This window comes from Ammospiza caudacuta, chromosome 17 (assembly GCF_027887145.1).
Source record: "Ammospiza caudacuta isolate bAmmCau1 chromosome 17, bAmmCau1.pri, whole genome shotgun sequence".
NCBI lineage: Eukaryota > Metazoa > Chordata > Aves > Passeriformes > Passerellidae > Ammospiza > Ammospiza caudacuta.
This window is the reverse complement of record NC_080609.1, coordinates 2,474,158-2,492,495: the sequence shown is the minus strand read 5'-3', so window position 1 is coordinate 2,492,495 and position 18,338 is coordinate 2,474,158. Positions and strand designations below refer to the sequence as shown.

Here is an 18,338-nt window from a genome sequence, read left to right as displayed (position 1 = left end):
CGGGTCGGGGTCGGGGACAGCTCCCACAGGGACACGGGCCGGGAACTGGGACAGCTCCCACCGGGAACCGGGACAGCTTCCAGAGGGACACGGATCGGGATCGGGGACAGCTCCCACAGAGACACGGACAGGGAACCGGGACAGCTCCCACAGGGACACGGGCGGGAACTGGGACAGCTCCCACGGGGCGGGAACTGGGGCAGCTCCCACAGAGACACGGGCGGGAACCGGCACAGCTCCCACACGGACACGGGCCGGGAGCCCGGGCTCTGAGTGTCCGTCTCTCTCTCCACGGCACCTCTGACCCTCAGGGACGGCACAGGACCCACCGCCCTTACAGCCAGTGCAGATCATCCCCCCGCTCGGAGGATCGAGACTCTGTTTTCCAGAAGGGAAAAATTGCTACACCGAGGGAATGATGGTACATTGATTGTACATTGACTGTACCTGGGTTATCCTGAATCTAACTTCAGTGAATCTAACTTACAGAATCATGGAATGTTTTGTGTTAGAAGGGACCTTAAAGCCCAGCCCATCCCACCCCCTGCCATGGCAGGGACACCTCCCACTATCCTAGGTGGCTCCAAGCCCCGTCCAGCCTGGCCTTGGGCACTGCCAGGGATCCAGGGGCACCACAGCTGCTCTGGGCACCCTCACAGGGAACAATTCCTAATTCCCAATATCCCATCCAGCCCTGCCCTCTGGCAGTGCAAAGCCATTCCTCTTGTCCTATCACCACATTTTTATCAGTGTTTATACTGCTGGAGTGGAATTTAATGGGGTGATAGTGACACTCAGCCTGCTCAGAGAGAGGGCAGGCAGCAGCTTGGTTTACTCAGTCAGTAGTGATTATATCCATGTTTCCCCATAGCAGCAAAACTCTTTAGTAAGGCATTCAAGGACTGAGGTATTCAAGAAGACAAATTCCTGCACTCTCAGCCTGTGGTTCACTTGCAGCAGTGGCTTTGCCCACCTAAACATGCAGCAGGTTCTCCACAGGCCACATTCCCTTCTGGGGGTAATGGGGGGTCTTGGACACACAGCATTCCCCTTGTCTTATCCCATTGTCAAAGTCCCTCCCCAGCTCTCTTCAGGCCTTGATTCCATCAATGAGGTGGTACAAGGACAGGAACTGTGGTATTTGCTGGGTCTCCAAAACAAAGGAGGAATTGAGAATCTGACTCCATGTTCTTAAATGGCTATTATATTATATTATATTATATTATATTATATTATATTATGCTATACTAAAACCTATACTAAAGAATGAAGGATACAAACAGAAGGCTTAACAAGAATGATAATAAAAATCTCGTGACTTTCCAGAGCCTCAACACAGCTGGACATGATAAACTTAAAACAATTAACATGAAACCAATCAAGCAATGACCAGTTGGTAAACAATCTCCACACCACATTCCGAAGCAGCAAACACAGGAGAAGCAATCAGATAATTATTGTTTTCATTCCTCTCTGAGGCTTCAGAGAGGAAGCCTTCTCTCAGCTTCCCAGGAGAAGAAATCCTGGCCAAGGGATTTTTCCAGAGGAGATGACAGTGACAAGGAGCCAGCCCTGTGCCCTGGGGCTGTGGGGCCACAAGCCCAAGGCTGTACTGCAGGAGCAGAGCCCAGTGCTTCCATAGCCAGGGGGTTATGCCTCAGCTTTCCCAGGATTAGCACACCTGGTACAGGTAAATAAATGTGCTGCTCTCTCAGGTGTCTTGCAGGTGGGAAAATGGAGTTTTATGTCACAAATTAACCAGAAAACTCCCTCAGGACAAGACAGTGCATTCAAAGATCTTAGCTAGTGGGTTATTATTCAGTTTTATTCAGCCATGGAGAACTGCAGGTGTCCTGCTTGTGTTTGCAGCTGGAAACAAGCTGTCCAGTGGAACTCCAGGGTGGCCTAAAGGTGGTTTTCATGGTCTAAACTCAGCTCTACATAAAGCATGAGTAGAGCTGCAAGTTTGTGCTTGGTCTTTTGCTCAAACCTTTTCACAGAGACCTTCATGGACTAAGAGTTCCACTGGGAGGCTTCCACCCAGTTCCCAAACTCACCCAGGCTTTTCCATGGCTTACAAGAGAGCCTGGAATCACAACATGCAGTGTGGAATCCATGGGCCAAAAACCACCTTGGGAAATCCCTGGGGAACAGAAACCTCTTCCAAATTGGAATGAAAAACAAAGCAGTACTTCAAAAAGGAATAGTGTCTCCTTCCCACATAGTGAATTGATTTTCAGTTTACTTTCCTCTCTAAAGCAGCTCCTTCCACCTGATTAGTATTAAGTATAATTGGAGTTCAAGGGACTTGTTTTTCCAGAATTGCTCAGAGGAAAGGGTGGCAATGCCAGAATTCCAGTGTTTGTTTTGCAGTGACACATGATTTCCCCACTAATTGAGATAAGCACCTGCTGTTAAAGATAACCAGTCTCCATTCCAGGTTGTGTCACAACCACATTCATGTCCCCAAAATGCAGGGTCTAAAGTACATGTGAGTGCAAGGGCTGGGAAAACACCTTGTGACCACATTGAGCTTTGGTGTGAAGACACAACCCCAGCCCCAACTGAAATCTAAGTCAGGCTTTAAATATCTCTGTTTACTCCACTCAGTGGAGGTCAGCCAGTGGGTGTTTTTCTCTGTTATCAGAGTGAATATCATGAGAGGAATGTGCCTGCTGATGTCTAGAGCTAATGCTAATTCCAATTATATATTGGAATATAGGGCAGATATTCTTCTGTCTTGAGCCTGAAATTCAATCCAGCTCTGAAAATATGGCCATGACCACAATTAGGAATTGTTTTATTCTTTTCCTGCAATTTGAAAATCTTGTGTTGTGAAAAAAAACTTGTCTAATAATTGCTAACTTGAATTATCCTATGGCTGATAACCACACTGGCTTTGCTTTTCCTGATTATCTCCCTTCTTCCTGTTCTAAGCTCTGGGAGGAATAAAAAATGTAATTCTATAACCTAAACCTGTACCTGTCTGAAAAGTTGTCTAAGCCAATACAAACCATTCAGGGGAAACTATCCTTGGGAAGTTATGTAAAAATTTCCTAGGTCACATCTTTTACCTTCACTCCTTCCTTAGGGATTTTTTGGGTGAAGGGAAAATGAATAATGCAGATGAAAAGCAGCTGGTGAGGTTAAAAGGCAGCAACTGCAAGAAGGGTGCAGAGTTTGAAGTGTTTGAGGAAAAAGGAGCATTAAAAGTGTCTTTTCATGCAGTGGGTTGGAACAAGATAGTCTTTAAGGTCTTTACAATCCAAACTCTTCATTGATTCTGTAACCCTGTGCCATTTTCCCTTTTGACAGGAAGTTTGGAAGGCTTGGTGAAAAGTTTATGGGAAACAGCTGAGATGAGATGAGGTAAAGCAGGTGCAGGTACTAAACAATAACATTAATTTACTATTTTAGAGCACGGGGAGGGTTAGAGGAACATTAGGGCCAGTCCTCCCTTCAAACATCTGAGGTTTTCCATCTCCAAGGCAAAGCCCAGGGGTGTCCCAGCAGCACCAGCCCAGGCTGTGGCTCAGGGCTGGGACACCTGCAGGGGCATTTCAGGCCACCTGGAATGGCTTCCAAACTGAGCCTATTCTGCAGCCAGCTCCTTTCATCTCCACTGTGGCAGGGGTTGTGCTTTAAAAGTGGAGCAAAAAGAGAAAAAAACACGAGAAGCAAATCACTTTGCTGTTAAAAATGGCTATAATTTATCCTTCATGGGGTAGTACAGTGCCAGTGCTTGCAGCCCTTTGGAGTCATGGTGAGTTTGTGAGGATTGTGCCCCACAGTGCAGGTGTGATTGCTGCAAATACTTGTTACTGGAACATTCCATGTTATTTTTTTCAGTGCAAATAAATAAATAAAAATAAAAAGGTGGGTTTTAAAAGGTTCCAACTACATATATCATGTGGCTATAAGAGTAACCACAGTAGCAGCAGGCTGTCATGAGATTTGCTTGAGACATTTGAAGTGGAGACTTCTGGGATGAGAGAAGTTCCATTTGTGAGAGGGATTTTGGCTGCTCTGTCTCTGTTTATTGCACTCACAGCAGTCCATCAAGGGCAGGAGGACCAGGCATGGAGCTTAAACACACTATTTGTAGGGTAAGTGCAAACAGCATTTCCAAACTTTCTGAAATGGTCAGGAAGAAGAGACAGGAAAAGGCTTTTGTAAAAGAGAACTGCTGTTCAATACATATGAAAAATTCTCTGGGCAGAGATCAGTAGTCTCTGAAAATGCATTTCTCTAAAGTGCATCCCTGTTCTCAGAGCCTCAGCCAGAAGTGATGACTGCACCTTATTTATCTTTCTCCAGATAAGTACTCTGAAGATGATACAGGTCAAAAGGACTTTTATTGCAACTCTACCTTCATAAACTAAAAGTCACTGCATCCCTAAAGCTGAAACACTTGTAATTTTAAGCACTTTGATAACCTGCCAGAAAATACAGCTGTATGGAGTTGGGGTGTTATAGCCTGATAGCCTGCAAGGATCCATCAGTCCTCATTCCATTGCAGCCAGGATATTTGCACTTTACTCAAGGAAGTAAACAGAAAAACAATTTGCATTTTGCATTAAAATGGTACAAGCAAGGAGCTGTCAGGTGAGATAGGAGGGACTGAAAGAAGGGATTCCCACAAGATCAGACCTCCTGCGGGTTGGAATGGATGTGTGTAACAGCAGGAGGGGATGTGGGGCTTTTCTTGAGGAAACCTTGGCTCCCCAGGGAATGGGCACAGCCCCGGGGCTGCCAGAGCTCCAGGAGAGCTTGGACAGCGCTGCCAGGGATGCCCAGGGTGGGATTGTTGGGGTGTCTGTGCAGGGACAGCAGCTGGGCTGGATGATCCCTGAGGGTTCCTTCCCACCCAGAAGATTCTGTGATTCCATGTTTTGTCAGTAGAAAAATATGCATTCCAAGCAGAATCTTTGAACAAAGTTCCAGGCTTTATTTTGTTGTGAAACCAGTCTGCCCACACTTATAATTAGTTACATGTTTTAAAAGGAAACAATGGTTTCATTGTTACTGCCTGCTTGCTGTTAGGCAATATGGAGACTTACACTGGAAATGCAACATTTGACATCTGCCTTTGTCAAAGGGAGAAAGAAACACTGGAACAGCAGGATGCCATTCAGATGGGGGGGCCAAAAGGTCTGCAGAGAGAATTGTGGAATTGTGACATTTCCTGGCTGGGAGGAGTCTCACAGGGATCATCCAGCTGCTGGCCCTGCACAGACACCCCAACAACCCCACCCTGGGCATCCCTGGCAGCGCTGTCCAAGCTCTCCTGGAGCTCTGGCAGCCCCGGGGCTGTGCCCATTCCCTGGGGAGCCTGGGCAGTGCCAGCACCCTCTGGTCTCCCTGACAGCCAACCTAAACCTGCCCTGACACAGCTCCAGCCAGTCCTGTCTCTGGTCACCAACATCTTTAATTTGTGTCTTTATCCCTGTTTGTAGTGAAGAAATACCATTTGCTCTCTGCATTGTGCGACAACCCTATTGAATTCTTGGCCCGTCACCATCATATTTTCTGGAAAAATCCCCTTGCCCAGGATTCTTCTCCTGGGAAGCTGAAAAGCCTCAGGGGAAAAGGAAAAAAATATGATCTCATTTTCTTCTCCTGTATTTTGCTGCTTTGGAATGTGTGTTGGACATTGTTTACCAACAGGTGATTGTTTCATTGGTTTCATGTGAATTGTTTTTACTTAATTGTTTTTACTTTACCTTCATGTGAATGTTTTTACTTAATAATCACTGTCCAGCTGTGTCGGAGCTCTGGAAAGAGTCATGAGTTTTTCATTATTGTCATTTAGCCTTTGGTCTGTATCCTTTCTCTATTCTTTAGTATTCTTTAGTATAGCATTCTTTAATATAATATAGATCATAAAATAATAAATTAGCCTTCTAAGAACATGGAGTCAGATTCATCATTTCTTCCCTTTGATGGGGGCTTCAGAAAATACCACACTTGGCCAGTACAACTGAACTTATTTTTAAACACTTGTACAACTTAATGATTTCTTCAACGTGTTGTTCAGTCACTTCCATGGTGCCAAGGTAAAGTGGCAAATACTTCTGTCATCAGGCTTCTGTTTGTTCTGTATTTCCATCAGAAAACAGGGATCAGCAGGATGAAAACAGATGGAAATTGTTTATTAGGTACACATATGAGAAATCAGTGGGATGCAGATGTTGAAGGGATTTAGTACCTAGTAGGATCAGGGATTGAGACAACAAAGTCTCAGGGGATAGCACAGAAACACATAGAGTGTTAACTCAGATCCAGAGAAGGGCTGGTTAGAATTTAGCTGAATTCAAACTAAGGAAAAGCACATGCCTTGGATGGTAATGGGGCTGCACTGAAATCAACCCTGACTTCAAGTGTGGGAACCCAGAACATCCCTGTGGCTGTCCAGGACAGCCAAGACCCTGCCAGGGGGCTCAGCGATCCTGGCACTGAGCCCAAAGCACCTGTGGGTTTGATTATTACCCATGGAACAAGTTACCAACCTTATATGAAGACCAGCAAGCCACAACAGTTTAGGTAGAATAATAGTGAAGTTATCACGGGGTGAAAAAGTAGATTTTGGGGTTTCTGGTATGGGGATTCAGGGGGGCAAGATGGAGGGAACTGGGCATGTCCAGCCTTTCTCCTTCTTCTTCTTGACCTCCATCTTCTGCTGTGATGTTGACACTTTTAGATTGGTTCAGAGTAGAAGCTCACTGTCTAACACAGGTGATAGGTATTGGAAAGTAGTTGTAAACATTGTATACATAGTTTTTAGTATAAAGATATAACACCACCCCAGGGGCAGACAGAGTGCCTGGAACTGTCCTGCTGGACGGACCTCAGCAGGACAGGAGAAAAAATTTTATAGATAAAGGACAATAAACAACCTTGAGACCGAGAAATTAAGAGCTCTGACTCTTAAAGCACCGGGCTGGGAAAAGAGACTTTCTAACTCTTCTCGGGGTCACTCTGACAAGCTAGAGATTACGACATTTGAGATGCTCTAAAATGTCCGAGGAAACCCTACACTGCGGACGAGAGTCCAGTGCCGCTGTAATTAGTTAAGCCCCGTCTATGCTGTGATTAATTTAATAATGAACCGTTCTCTCGGTAATTGCCGGTACCGCGGTCCGGCCGGGTCCCCTCAGAGCCGCCCCTCCGCCCCGCCAGGGGGCGCTCGCGGCGCGCCCTTACCGCCCTCGGCGCTCCAAGATGGCCGCAGCGCCGTGGCCGTGGCAGGGCCTGTGGCCGGGGCTGTGGCCGGCGCTGTGGGCGGTGGTGGCGGCTCTGCTGCTCCTGCTGCTGTGGCGGCGGCGGCGGGCGGGCGGCGCGGGCCGGGTGTGCGTGGCCGTGCTGGGGGACCTGGGCCGCAGCCCGCGGATGCAGTACCACGCCTTGGCGCTGGCCCGCCACGGGCGGGAGGTCGCGCTGCTGGGCTACCTCCGTGAGTGAGGGGCGGCGGGGCCGCGGGGCCGGGCGGGGCGGCCGCGCCTCTGACCGGGCTCTGCCCCCGCAGAGAGCCGGCCGCTGACCGGGCTCTCCCCCCGCAGAGAGCCGGCCGCACCGGGACGTGCTGCACTCCGAGAACATCCGGCTGGTGCCCGTGGCGGAGCTGAGCGGGCTGCGAGGTGCGTGAGGGCCGGGCCGGGAGCCGAGGCTGCGGGGGAACGGGGCAGCGTGAAGAGCCCGCAGCGTGTGCGGGCCCAGCCCCGCCGCACGCCCGGCTCCCACCCCGCTCTGCCTTTCTCTTTAAACAGGAGCCCTGGAGATAAGCACTGCTGGTGCATTGGTGCTGTTCACGTGTGAAATTGGTGCATTTCACAGTGAAATGTGGACATGATTTTCATTCTGCCTCTTTCTCCCCCACCTTGCGTTTAGCCCTGTTGCCCAGAGCAGCTGTGGCTGCCCCTGCATCCCTGGCAGTGCCCAAGGCCAGGCTGGGCAGGGCTGGGAGCAGCCTAGGACAGTGGGAGGTGTCCCTGCCATGGCAGGGGGTGGAATGAGATGAGGTTTAAGGTCCTTTCCAACCCAAACCATTCAATGAGTGTAGGATTTCTTTCTGTACAAAATACAGAATGAGAATTTGTAGGGATCACAAGATGTTTACATGGCTTTACAGTGATCATAGAATAAAACCACAAAGGTTGGAAAAGCCCTCTAAGACCATTGAGTTCAACCATTCCCCCAACACTGCCAAGGCCACCAGTGACCCATGTCCCCAAGTGCCACATCCACATCTTTAAGCCCCTCCAAGGATGGGCACCCCACCACTGCCCTGCACAGCTGTGCCCATGCCTGACCACCCTTTCCATAAAAAAATGTTTCCAATATCCAACCTAAACCTCCCCTGGCACAGCTTGGGGCCCTTCCCCCTTGTCCTGTCCCTGTTCCCTGGAGCACAGCCCGACCACCCCGGCTGTCCCCTCCTGTCAGGAGCTGTGCAGAGCCACAAGGTCCCCCCTGAGCCTCCTTTTCTCCAGGCTGAGCCCCTTCCCAGCTCCCTCAGCCCCTCCTGGTGCTCCAGCCCCTTCCCCAGCTTTGTTTCCTCCCCTGGACACGCTCCAGCCCCTCAGTGTCTGCCTTGGAGTGATCCAGCCTGTCCAGATTCCTCTGCAGAGCCTTCCCACCCTCCAGCACATTGACACTCTCACCCAGCTTGGTGCAAATTTGCTCAGGGTGCCCCTGGTGTACCCAGGTCATTGGTAAAGTGTTTCCATTTTCATGTTATTCTGCCCTGTCTCTGCAGAGCTGGCTGGTTCTGACATTCACATTTCTGTGGGGAGAGCTGTAATACTCTTACCTGTTTTTCTGTCACTCTGCAGTGGGGCCAAAGCTTTTGCAGTATGTCCTGAAGGTGCTCGTGCAGTCAGTGCAGTTACTGTACACATTGCTGAGGATAGAGCAGCCATCCTACATTCTCCTTCAGGTATGTTTTGTGTTGGGACTGATTTCAGTACAAATAAATGCTTCACAGGGTGGTTTTGGCCATCTCAGACATTGTTGTAATTATTTCAGAGCTGAGCTGGCCTCTTCAGTGGTGTAAACCTGTATGCAGGTATTTTTTGGCTCTAAACTTGGATTGGTCTGTTAACAAGTCAAGTCTTCTCTTCCTATTAGTTCTTGTGCTTTCAAACTTCATTGCCATGGGTGGCAGTAAAGCATAAATCTTACTGGAAATGTTGGTGTGTTTTTTGGAGGGGAATTTTCATCTTGATCCAGGGTTAAATTTGAAGTACCTGCCAGTGTTCATAAGTGAACACAAACAGTCTCTGTTGATGAAGCTCTTTTAAGGTGATGCAACTTCAATTTGATTTTTGCTTCTGGTATTTGCTTTGTGTTTGTCACTTGGTCACAGCTGATGCTATTTTGGTTTTGTTTTTGAGCAGAATCCCCCAGGCTTACCCAGTATAGCTGTTGCCTGGGTGGCAGGGCTGTGGTGGGGGAGCAGACTCATCATTGATTGGCACAACTATGGGTACAGCATCATGAGCCTGAGTCACGGGAGGAGCCACCCACTGGTCCTGCTTGCAAAATGGTTTGTGCACTCATTTCTGCTCCCTGTAAATGATGTGCCTTGGTGAATTCACAATGGAGGCCAGTGGGGAGGGTGTAACTGGCACAGGGAGGGGTTTCTGGGCTTTGCTGTGTGGTTTCTGTTCTGCAGCTTCTTTGTTGAACATGTGGGAGGGGGTTGCTTTTACCTACCTATGCAAATGTTGATCTTGTTATTGGAATCTCTTTATATGTCCTGAATTTTTTATTCTCTAATGCTACTTTACACTCCAGCTCTTCTTTGAGCAGCTCCTTGCTGAATAGAATTGGTTTTGTGTAGTTAAAGCGATCAAATTTCAGTTCTGAGGGCAGTTGGGTTTCTTTGGGTTTTGTTTGGCTTTCATCAAGCATGGGCACTGGGAGCAGTTGCTGCAGTTGTGGTTTCTGACTGATATTTCATTTTTGTCAGGTATGAAAAGCTTTTTGGGCGCTTGTCTGACTATAACCTGTGTGTTACTGATGCCATGAGGAAAGATCTCTGGGTGAATTTCAAGATCAAGTAAGTCATGTGCCTCAATTTATTGTGTGTATGTACTAAGTAAATGAAAGAACAGATCCCTGAGGATTCAGGATTCAGAGGGATCTGACAAAAGCAGCTCTCCTGAGCTCACCCATCACCACTGAAACACATCAGCTCAGTTTTGTGATGGGCCAGTGTGGTGTGGGCATTCAGGAATCTTCATCATCCTTCTGAACTAACACACCCCAGTGACTGAGGTGGCACTCCAGGAGCCATGGCAGTTTGCTGCAGGCTGCCTGTGGAGCCAGAGAGGGACAGGTGTCACTGGGATTTGAGCAATTACTCTGGCCTGCCAGCTTATCTTGAGGGCTTCAAGATCAGGGGCAGTTATGGAGTAAGTTTGAAAATCAGCACACATAGTGTGGTGCATTTCACCCCTAGAATAAGCACACAAGAAAGAGGCTCTGTGTTACTTGTGCCCACCTTGGTGTGTTCCAGTAAACTTCAGGAATACAGGAAGTTGTAAGAGTCAAAAAATTGCTTTGCTGTATAGTTATTTCTTTAGTTTTCTAGTTAATTTTTTCTGATTACATTGTGGCAGCCTGCCACTGTACCACGTGCATGTTGTTACATCTGTATCTTATTTAAGCTGCACTCTTCTTTCCTCCCAGGGCTGTAACATTGTATGACAGACCAGCATCTTATTTTAAAGAAACACCATTAGACCTCCAACACAACTTGTTTATGAAACTTGCCAAGGACTATGAGCCCTTCAGAGCACGGTATGGGCAAGGGCAGCTGCCCCTGCATTGTAGGAGTGTTGGGGGGCAGGATGGTCAGGATGGAGACAGAGATCTCTGCAGCCAGGTCAGGAACTTGGGGTTTATTGCAAAGGGCCTGGGGGCAGGGCCCTGCTGGGAGCTGCCAAACACAGCTCAGAGCAGCCTGAGAGAAGAGAGGGTAGAGAGGATGAGAGGGTGAGAGAGCAAGAGGGTAAGAGAGCAAGATTCCCATTGCAATACAATAAATCTTCTTCTGTGTTGAATATTCTCATTCTCACTAACCAATCTAGTACAAGATACAAATCCTACAGCATTTCCATACAGCCTATAAGAATCATTACATTTCCATACTGTATTACATTTTAAACCCTATAAACTCATCTTTCAAACCCTTCTGCCAACCTGGCAGGGTCTGCTCTGACCCTTGGGCCTGCCTGCAAGCAGAGGGTGTTGTTCCATCAAAAGGGGATTACCTTCAGCCAGCCACACCATTGTTTTCCATTTGTTCAGTAACTGAGGTATCTCAAAGCTTGCTTTCATTTCAATCCCACTTATAGTTTCTACATTCTCAAAATCTTTTGCCAGGCAATGATATTTGTAAGGCTTTCCTGTTTCATCTTCCCCAACACTGCATCCTTGCCCAGGGCACATGGAGCTGTGGCACTGCAGTTACCAAAATCCTGTGTGGGGCATTCTGACCCCAGCAGGCACAGGGGGCACTGAGGGGCCTTAGTGTCATCATAGAGCACAACACAGCACAAAGCACCACAGCTCCATCAGAAGGGTGCAAGAGAGATTTATTACAGCAACATGTTGCTTTTATACTTTTTCAAGATATTTACATTCACTTAACATAACATTCACTGCCCAGTGGTTATAGGAAAGAAACAAAGTTTTCAGTGGGTGACCAAGGAGCCATGTCATTCTGTGAGCCAGCTAGAGTCTGTATCTCTTAACTTTCACTCCTTCATCACATCTCCATGGTGACAACCTTGGTGTCTTCCTCAGGAGAGATGTGGGGCTTTCCTTTCTCTTCAGGAGGCCTTTGCTGCCTCACAAGAACAGCACAGAATGTCTCTCCTACACCTTAGTTGTCACTAGAGAGGCCAGAAGAAATGAGATGACTGAGCTGTGGTGACACAGGCAGTAGAAGTGTTTTGTTTTTAAGGCAGCTGGCACCAGCACTGAGGCTCTCTGTGCCAAGTGTCTGGGGTGGAGCTCTGCCTCCCACTGACCCCACTGCTTGGATGCTTCCTTAATAGCATCCCTTCCTTAATTACTGTGCACAGCTTTCAGGATCTTGGTCCAAGAGTTAAACACGCCCCTCTGGCAGTGCAGGATGTCACCTACAGCAGATGTACCAGATGTTTGATTTCACCAAACTAAGGCCTGAAAAAGCAGTGAAATCCACAGTGCATGGTGGGGATTTTTTGGAAATGCCTTGCTCAGAATGTGTAGGTTTGTCACTATAGGACATGAAACAACACAAGAACACAGCACTGTTCTCAAGGTGAAAAAAGGGAAGTTTATTTTCTGACTCCAACATTTATAGATTTCTAAAAGTGACAGTGGATTGGAGGGTGACAGTGCCACCTCTCCAATGACACTGGACATACCAACAGTCCATCAAATTTCTCTTCCTCTACAAAAGAATGCAAACCAAAAAGTTATTTACAGAAAGTGTGTGAGAAAGTTCGTTACAAGAATGTAAACATCAAAAAGCTTAGAAAATCTTAAAAAACCAAACTGCATAAGTTCTGAGTTTAGTTAAGTAAATGTGCTGTTGGCCTCCATGCTGTGGTGTGAGACAGACTGTGGAAAGGGAACCTGACTCTGCTCAGCTTGTGAAGGAAAACATTTGGCTGGAAAGTGGAATTGTGCCTGTAGCAGCAGGAAAGAGGGAAAAATGGCCTGCCCTGTCGTGGTATTTCTGTTGCAATGATTCTGTTCCTAGACAAGTTGAGCTTGAATCTGAAGCCCAATGTGTGGGAATGGGTGCCAGGTGAGCAGAGTGCTCCCTGCTGTTCTGGCTGTGTGCAGCTCAGGCTCAGCAAGTTGTGTTTCCATAGTACAGAGCGGTGAGTCCCGGCGCTGACACATCGGCCTTCACCCGGAGGGACGGCAGCAGTGGCAGCGTGCTCAGGGCCAGGGGCCGGCCCGCCCTTCTCATCAGCAGCACCAGCTGGACAGGTCGGGAATCGCTTGTTTTCCATGTTAAATAGGGGGGTTGTGCTTTCTCACACTTGAAGTTTTGCTTGTCCTTTGTTTTCCTGGGAGAATTTGAAGACAAGGTGTGTATGATGCAATGAAGTATTGTGTAACTTAAATAATACTACAAATGAATGGTTTTTTTTGAAGTTGGATTTTAATTATAGAGCTCAACTTTAAGAATAATTAAAAGAGGCTTCCTATTTGTTTGTTTTTTAGCTTTCATTCTAGACATACAGCTTGCATGGTGGTGTAAAACAGATGAAAAAACTCAAATATTTACTCCTTACTGAGCACCCTGCACCCTGAGGGTGCCTCTGCCCATGGCAGGGGGCTGGGATGAACTGAGCTTTAAGGTCCTGTCCAACCCACTCCAATTTGTGATTCCATGATTTCTGATGATGTTTATTACACAATTATGTACATTTTTCCCTCTGTATGGGGAAAGGAACAAAGATTAGAAACAAATCCATTGCCAGTGATCATGGGTAGGATTGTCTTTATCTTTGAATTATCAGGGCAGTTTTTACACTTAATTCTCAGTTTCAGAAACTAGAAAATTTTAATGGCTTCAAAGATATAAAGTATTTGTAGCTGGTTTATCTGTCATGTTGCCCACAAGGGAGATAAATAAACACTGTGTATGGTTATGGACTTCTATTTATGAAAATAAACTAGGGGATTTTTAATAGAACATTTTAGTATATAGTAACCTTTAGGTACAAACTATGTACTTAACTTTGAGTACATGGTATGTGTTTAAATTGTGTAGGTGAAGGTGAGAAAAATCTCAATTGTTATTTCAAGTAAAAAATTTTAAATGGTAGAAATATGAATGTTACTAATAAAACCTTCTCTTTCAGAGGATGAAGACTTCTCAGTCCTTTTAAGAGCTTTAGAAGGTTGGTATGAAGGAATTGGTCTCACTCTTTCAAAGAGGTCTTCTGGCCACTTAAGAAGGGTTTTGCTAAAGAGCAATGCTTCCATATTCAGGTGAAAATGCAGTTGTATTTGATTAATTAGCACTAATTTCAGATTAGTAATTGAAATAGAGCAGTGCAACATCTGAATTCAATTAGAGGAGTTGTCAGGGGGAGTTAAATCTCTAACTGGCTCCTAAACTGCAGTTTTATTTTCTGAGCTATTACATCTGCTCTCCACAGGTATCTGCTAATGGGAAGGGAGGGAATACTTTGTCTTGTCTTGTAGACTTTGCAGCTGCAGTTCCAAATTGATCTATTGAAGCAACTGACTGGGGAGCAGTTGAAGAAATGCTTCATGCACAAACAGCCTGATTTATTTCTGGAGGAAATGTAAATGTTAACATTGCTGGATTTACTGCTGTGTTACTCATACATGCTTGTGAGGAAATTGCTTGTGGTGAGAAGCTCAATAATTAATGCACTGTCACCACTCTTCAGCCAAGCACCCTGTCAGCTCTGACCAGTTTTTATCTTCTCCAGATTATGAGAGGTTTATTGAGGAAGGAGCTGCACTTCCAGCTTTGGTGTGTGTGATAACAGGTGAGGATGTTTGTGTTACAATTCTTCAGTGCCAGCAGAAGGTTCAGTTGTCACTTTTGTTCTGTGCTGACTCTTCTGTTGCTGGTGGCAGAGAGGAGGGACTGTTGCCTTTGTGCTGGTTATCAGGACAGTGATTTCCAGCTGAGTTATTGCACCATCCACCAATTATGGCACATCTTAAGGAGCCTCCCTGTCTGCTCCAGCTCTGCATGAAAAACACTCTAAGGCCAATGTTGAGATGATGCTGCAAAAGCAATGTCAGGGGGAGCAGCCTAAGCTGTGCCAGGGGAGGCTTAGGCTGGGTATTGGCAGAATTCCTGCATGGGAAGGGTGTCAGGCACTGGCACAGCTGCCAGGGCAGTGGTGGATGGATTCACCATCCCTGGGGGAATTGAAAGCCATGGGGGTGTGACATTCAGGGTCAGTGTTGGCCCTGGCAGTGCTGGGGAACAGCTGGGCTTGGTCTGAGAGGGATTTTCCAACCTTAAAAACTCCATAATTCTTCATTGATGGGAAACTCACTGAAATACTGAATAAGAGAAGTCCGTGTGCACATTCCTTTCAAGGAAACTTAAGATTTTTCATGTCTTTTTGGGGTACCACAAGTGTTGTATCCTATTTGTGCTCCTGATCCAACAGGAGCTTGCATTTCACAGGCCACATTGTTTTCAGTCATCTTGATAAAACATTTTTTTTTTCTGTTTTACACAGGTAAAGGACCTCTAAAAGATTACTACAATGGGCTGATCCAAAAGCTGCACTTTAAACACATCCAGATCTGTACCCCATGGCTGGAGGCTGAGGATTACCCTCTTCTGCTTGGTAAACAGTGGGGGATGGAGATGGATTGAGGATGTGTGGGAAACAGCTCAGCACAGTTGCAGGGGCTGATGCAGACTGGGAGAACATAGTCAGGAATGTTGCTGTTAGTGACAGGATATTCATGGATTTGACTCATTACAGCAAAGAATTGTTGGAAATTCCTCTGGCTGGCTTTTCCCTGCTTTCCCAAGAAGTAGCTGTGCTGTTTCAGCCTGTCCTGGGCACTCTTGGTTTCTTCCAGCTGTGCTGAAATACAGGTTCCTGTGCCTGTTCTACTTTACCTTCAGGGTCAGGCCAGTAAATGAAATTAAATGTTGTTGGCTGAGCAGCCAAAAGTAGCTGAAATTCTAAATTAACATGTCATTGGAATGTTATTCCTTCAGCATCTTCATTGCAACAGCACAAAGGGGGAGTAATAGAGTTATAAAATACAAATTCAATGTGATCTTCATTCTGCAGGGTTAGAGCCTGACAGTCTATGTGGCTGTAAAACCCTGTTTATTTGGTCCTTTTTAAATAATAAACAAAATGCCTGTAAAATCACACTACAGTTCCTCTGTTTGAGCTGCCTTCAGCTGGGAGAGGTCACTAGTGAGGTCACAATGTTTACTGATGGGGTTGGGATGGGATTTTCCTTTTCTTGCCCATTTTTAACAGATTAAGAAGCAGAAAGGCTGTTTTAAGATACATAAAACTTCAAAATCCTCTTTAATTTAACATGCACTCACCATTTTTCTAAAACATAACTAATTTTGAGTCCAGAACACACTGTGCTTTATTTTTTTTCCCTGATTGCTTGAAATTGTGTCTGGGTAGTTGAAAGTTTCACTTGCACCATCCAAAGCAGCAGGAAAATGAAGGTTTGCAGGACAGAGGAGCTGCTTTCAGAGAGTTCAGACTGTGTTGTGTTGGATTTCAGGCTCAGCAGACCTGGGGGTGTGTCTCCATAAATCCTCCAGTGGTTTGGATTTGCCCATGAAGGTGGTGGATATGTTTGGCTGCTGTTTACCTGTGTGTGCAATACATTTTGAATGGTAAGAGCTTCTTCTGCTACAGCTCAAGGCAATCACATAAAGCAATATTCTTACAAAGCCAGAGTTCAGCAGCTACTGCAGGAATTCAATGAGATCCCTGTATTCTGCCATTTTAAAAATTAAATAAGATAGAAATCAAGGTTGGTTTAAGTTTAAAAATTAATACTAGTTTCTAAAAACTTGGGAGCATTTAATGCAAGCACTTGTCTTAAAAAAATCCCCGTATTCCACTGTTTCCATATATTTAATTAAAAACAATCTTTTTTCTGCATAGACACACCTGTTCAGTGAAAGGCTGAGTGTGTGCATGGGCATTCTTGGAATTAATGGTCCTTTGGGAAAACAGCAGCTTTATAAAGAAGATAAATTCCTGTGAAGATTTCATGATGGATCATGGACAGATTTTCCTTGTGGAACAAGAATTAGTTTTAAAGTGATAATTGCCCTGGTTTTTAATGGATGTGCAGATGAGTGGCACAAAGACAGAATGAGGGCCCTTGGGTACAGTTGTGGTAGATTTGGTCTGACATAGAAAGGAGAAGAAGTGTTTAACTGTTTAACACTGCCTGTGTAACTCCTGATGTCAGCTGTGGGGCCATAATGATACAGACACCCTGGTCTGGTCCCTTTGGATGTCACTGTGCAACACTGCAAATGTCCCACTCACTGCTTTTTGCCTCAGTTCTCCTTTTTTTGTGTCTTTTTTCACAGTTTACATGAGCTGGTGAAGCACAATGAGAATGGGCTGATATTCAGGGACTCACAGGAACTTGCAAAGCAGCTGAAGGTAAAGGCTCTGACTGATTTCTTTCCTCCCAGAAATAACCCCAGAGGTGCCACTGTGTGAGCAGCCTTTTCAGGTCTAACATCACCTGTTTTGCATTCTCACAAGGCTGGCCTGGCCTGGTGAGCATTGTCTGCCTCACTTCTGTGTGAATGTGAACCTGAAAAAAGCATTTCAAACTCTGTCCTTGGTCTCTCTTCATGGGGCCAGACCCCAGAACTGCAGCTGTAGTTGAGGGGAGGCTGGAATGAGCCTGAAATGGAACCTCAGTTATTTTTCTGTGGTTTTGTTTGTTAAATTACAGATGCTTTTCTTGGATTTCCCCAGCCTGGAAGGGAAACTTCAGCGCTTCCGAGAGAACCTGCGCGAGTCGCGGCAGCTGCGCTGGGAGCAGAGCTGGGACCAGACTGTCCTTCCCTTGCTGGGCAGCAGGGACTGACGGGGCAGGAGGGTGTCAGACACATCCCTGCAGCTGCAGGGATTGGGGAACAGTGAATAAAGATTTTGTATTGTCTGCACTTAGAGTTTCTAACTCCTTTTCTTGGCTCTCACACTCTTCCTGTACAGTTCCAGCTTCCTGGGTGAGTAGGAGGTGCTGGAGGTGTTGAGCTGTTTGTTGTGTGAGAACCTGTGCTGCTTCTTTTGGTGAAGATGCTTGAACACAGATAGAAACTATGACCAGCTTCACATCCTGTACAGTCAGCACCTCAGTAGATGATTTGGGTATGGTTTCTTTGGCACATGGCAGATGCTTTTCATTGGAATTGTTTCATTTAATCTGGTCAGTTTGATGGCCAGTAATTGCCCGAGCACTGAATATTCCTGTGTGGATTTATTGGGACAGAACCATTTTGTTTCCAACTTGTTTTTCCTTTTGATAATGTGTGCAAGGGTGTGGAAGCACAGCACTGGTGTGTGACAGCTTTACTGGGCACTTGGAGCAAAGCAGAGCTTGCAGTGAGTGTTGTCCCTGTACTCTGAAATGAATGTGCCCATTCACCTTGGGAAAGGACCTAAAATTCCTATCTTCTTGAACAGAAAAGGGAAAAATAAACCCAAAATACATTAACAAAGTATGTATAACTTAGTCAAAAGGCACTTTGCTTTGTGAGTGCTTACTCAGGTACAGCCTTCAGCTTTTTGTTAAGCTCAGTGTTCACATGC

General features: G+C 46.2%; 1 protein-coding gene across 1 annotated transcript; it reads left to right on the top strand.

The window, feature by feature from the left end:
• Positions 1-7,221: 7,221 nt before the first annotated feature.
• Positions 7,222-17,691, top strand: ALG1 (ALG1 chitobiosyldiphosphodolichol beta-mannosyltransferase). Its single transcript, XM_058816283.1, has 13 exons — positions 7,222-7,453; positions 7,560-7,637; positions 8,832-8,935; positions 9,396-9,544; positions 9,971-10,060; positions 10,693-10,803; positions 12,878-12,993; positions 13,875-13,913; positions 14,475-14,534; positions 15,246-15,356; positions 16,276-16,390; positions 17,102-17,177; positions 17,479-17,691. The coding sequence occupies exons 1-13, from the start codon at positions 7,222-7,224 to the stop codon at positions 17,611-17,613; spliced, it is 1,416 nt and encodes a 471-aa protein (XP_058672266.1). The 3' UTR covers positions 17,614-17,691.
• Positions 17,692-18,338: the final 647 nt, after the last annotated feature.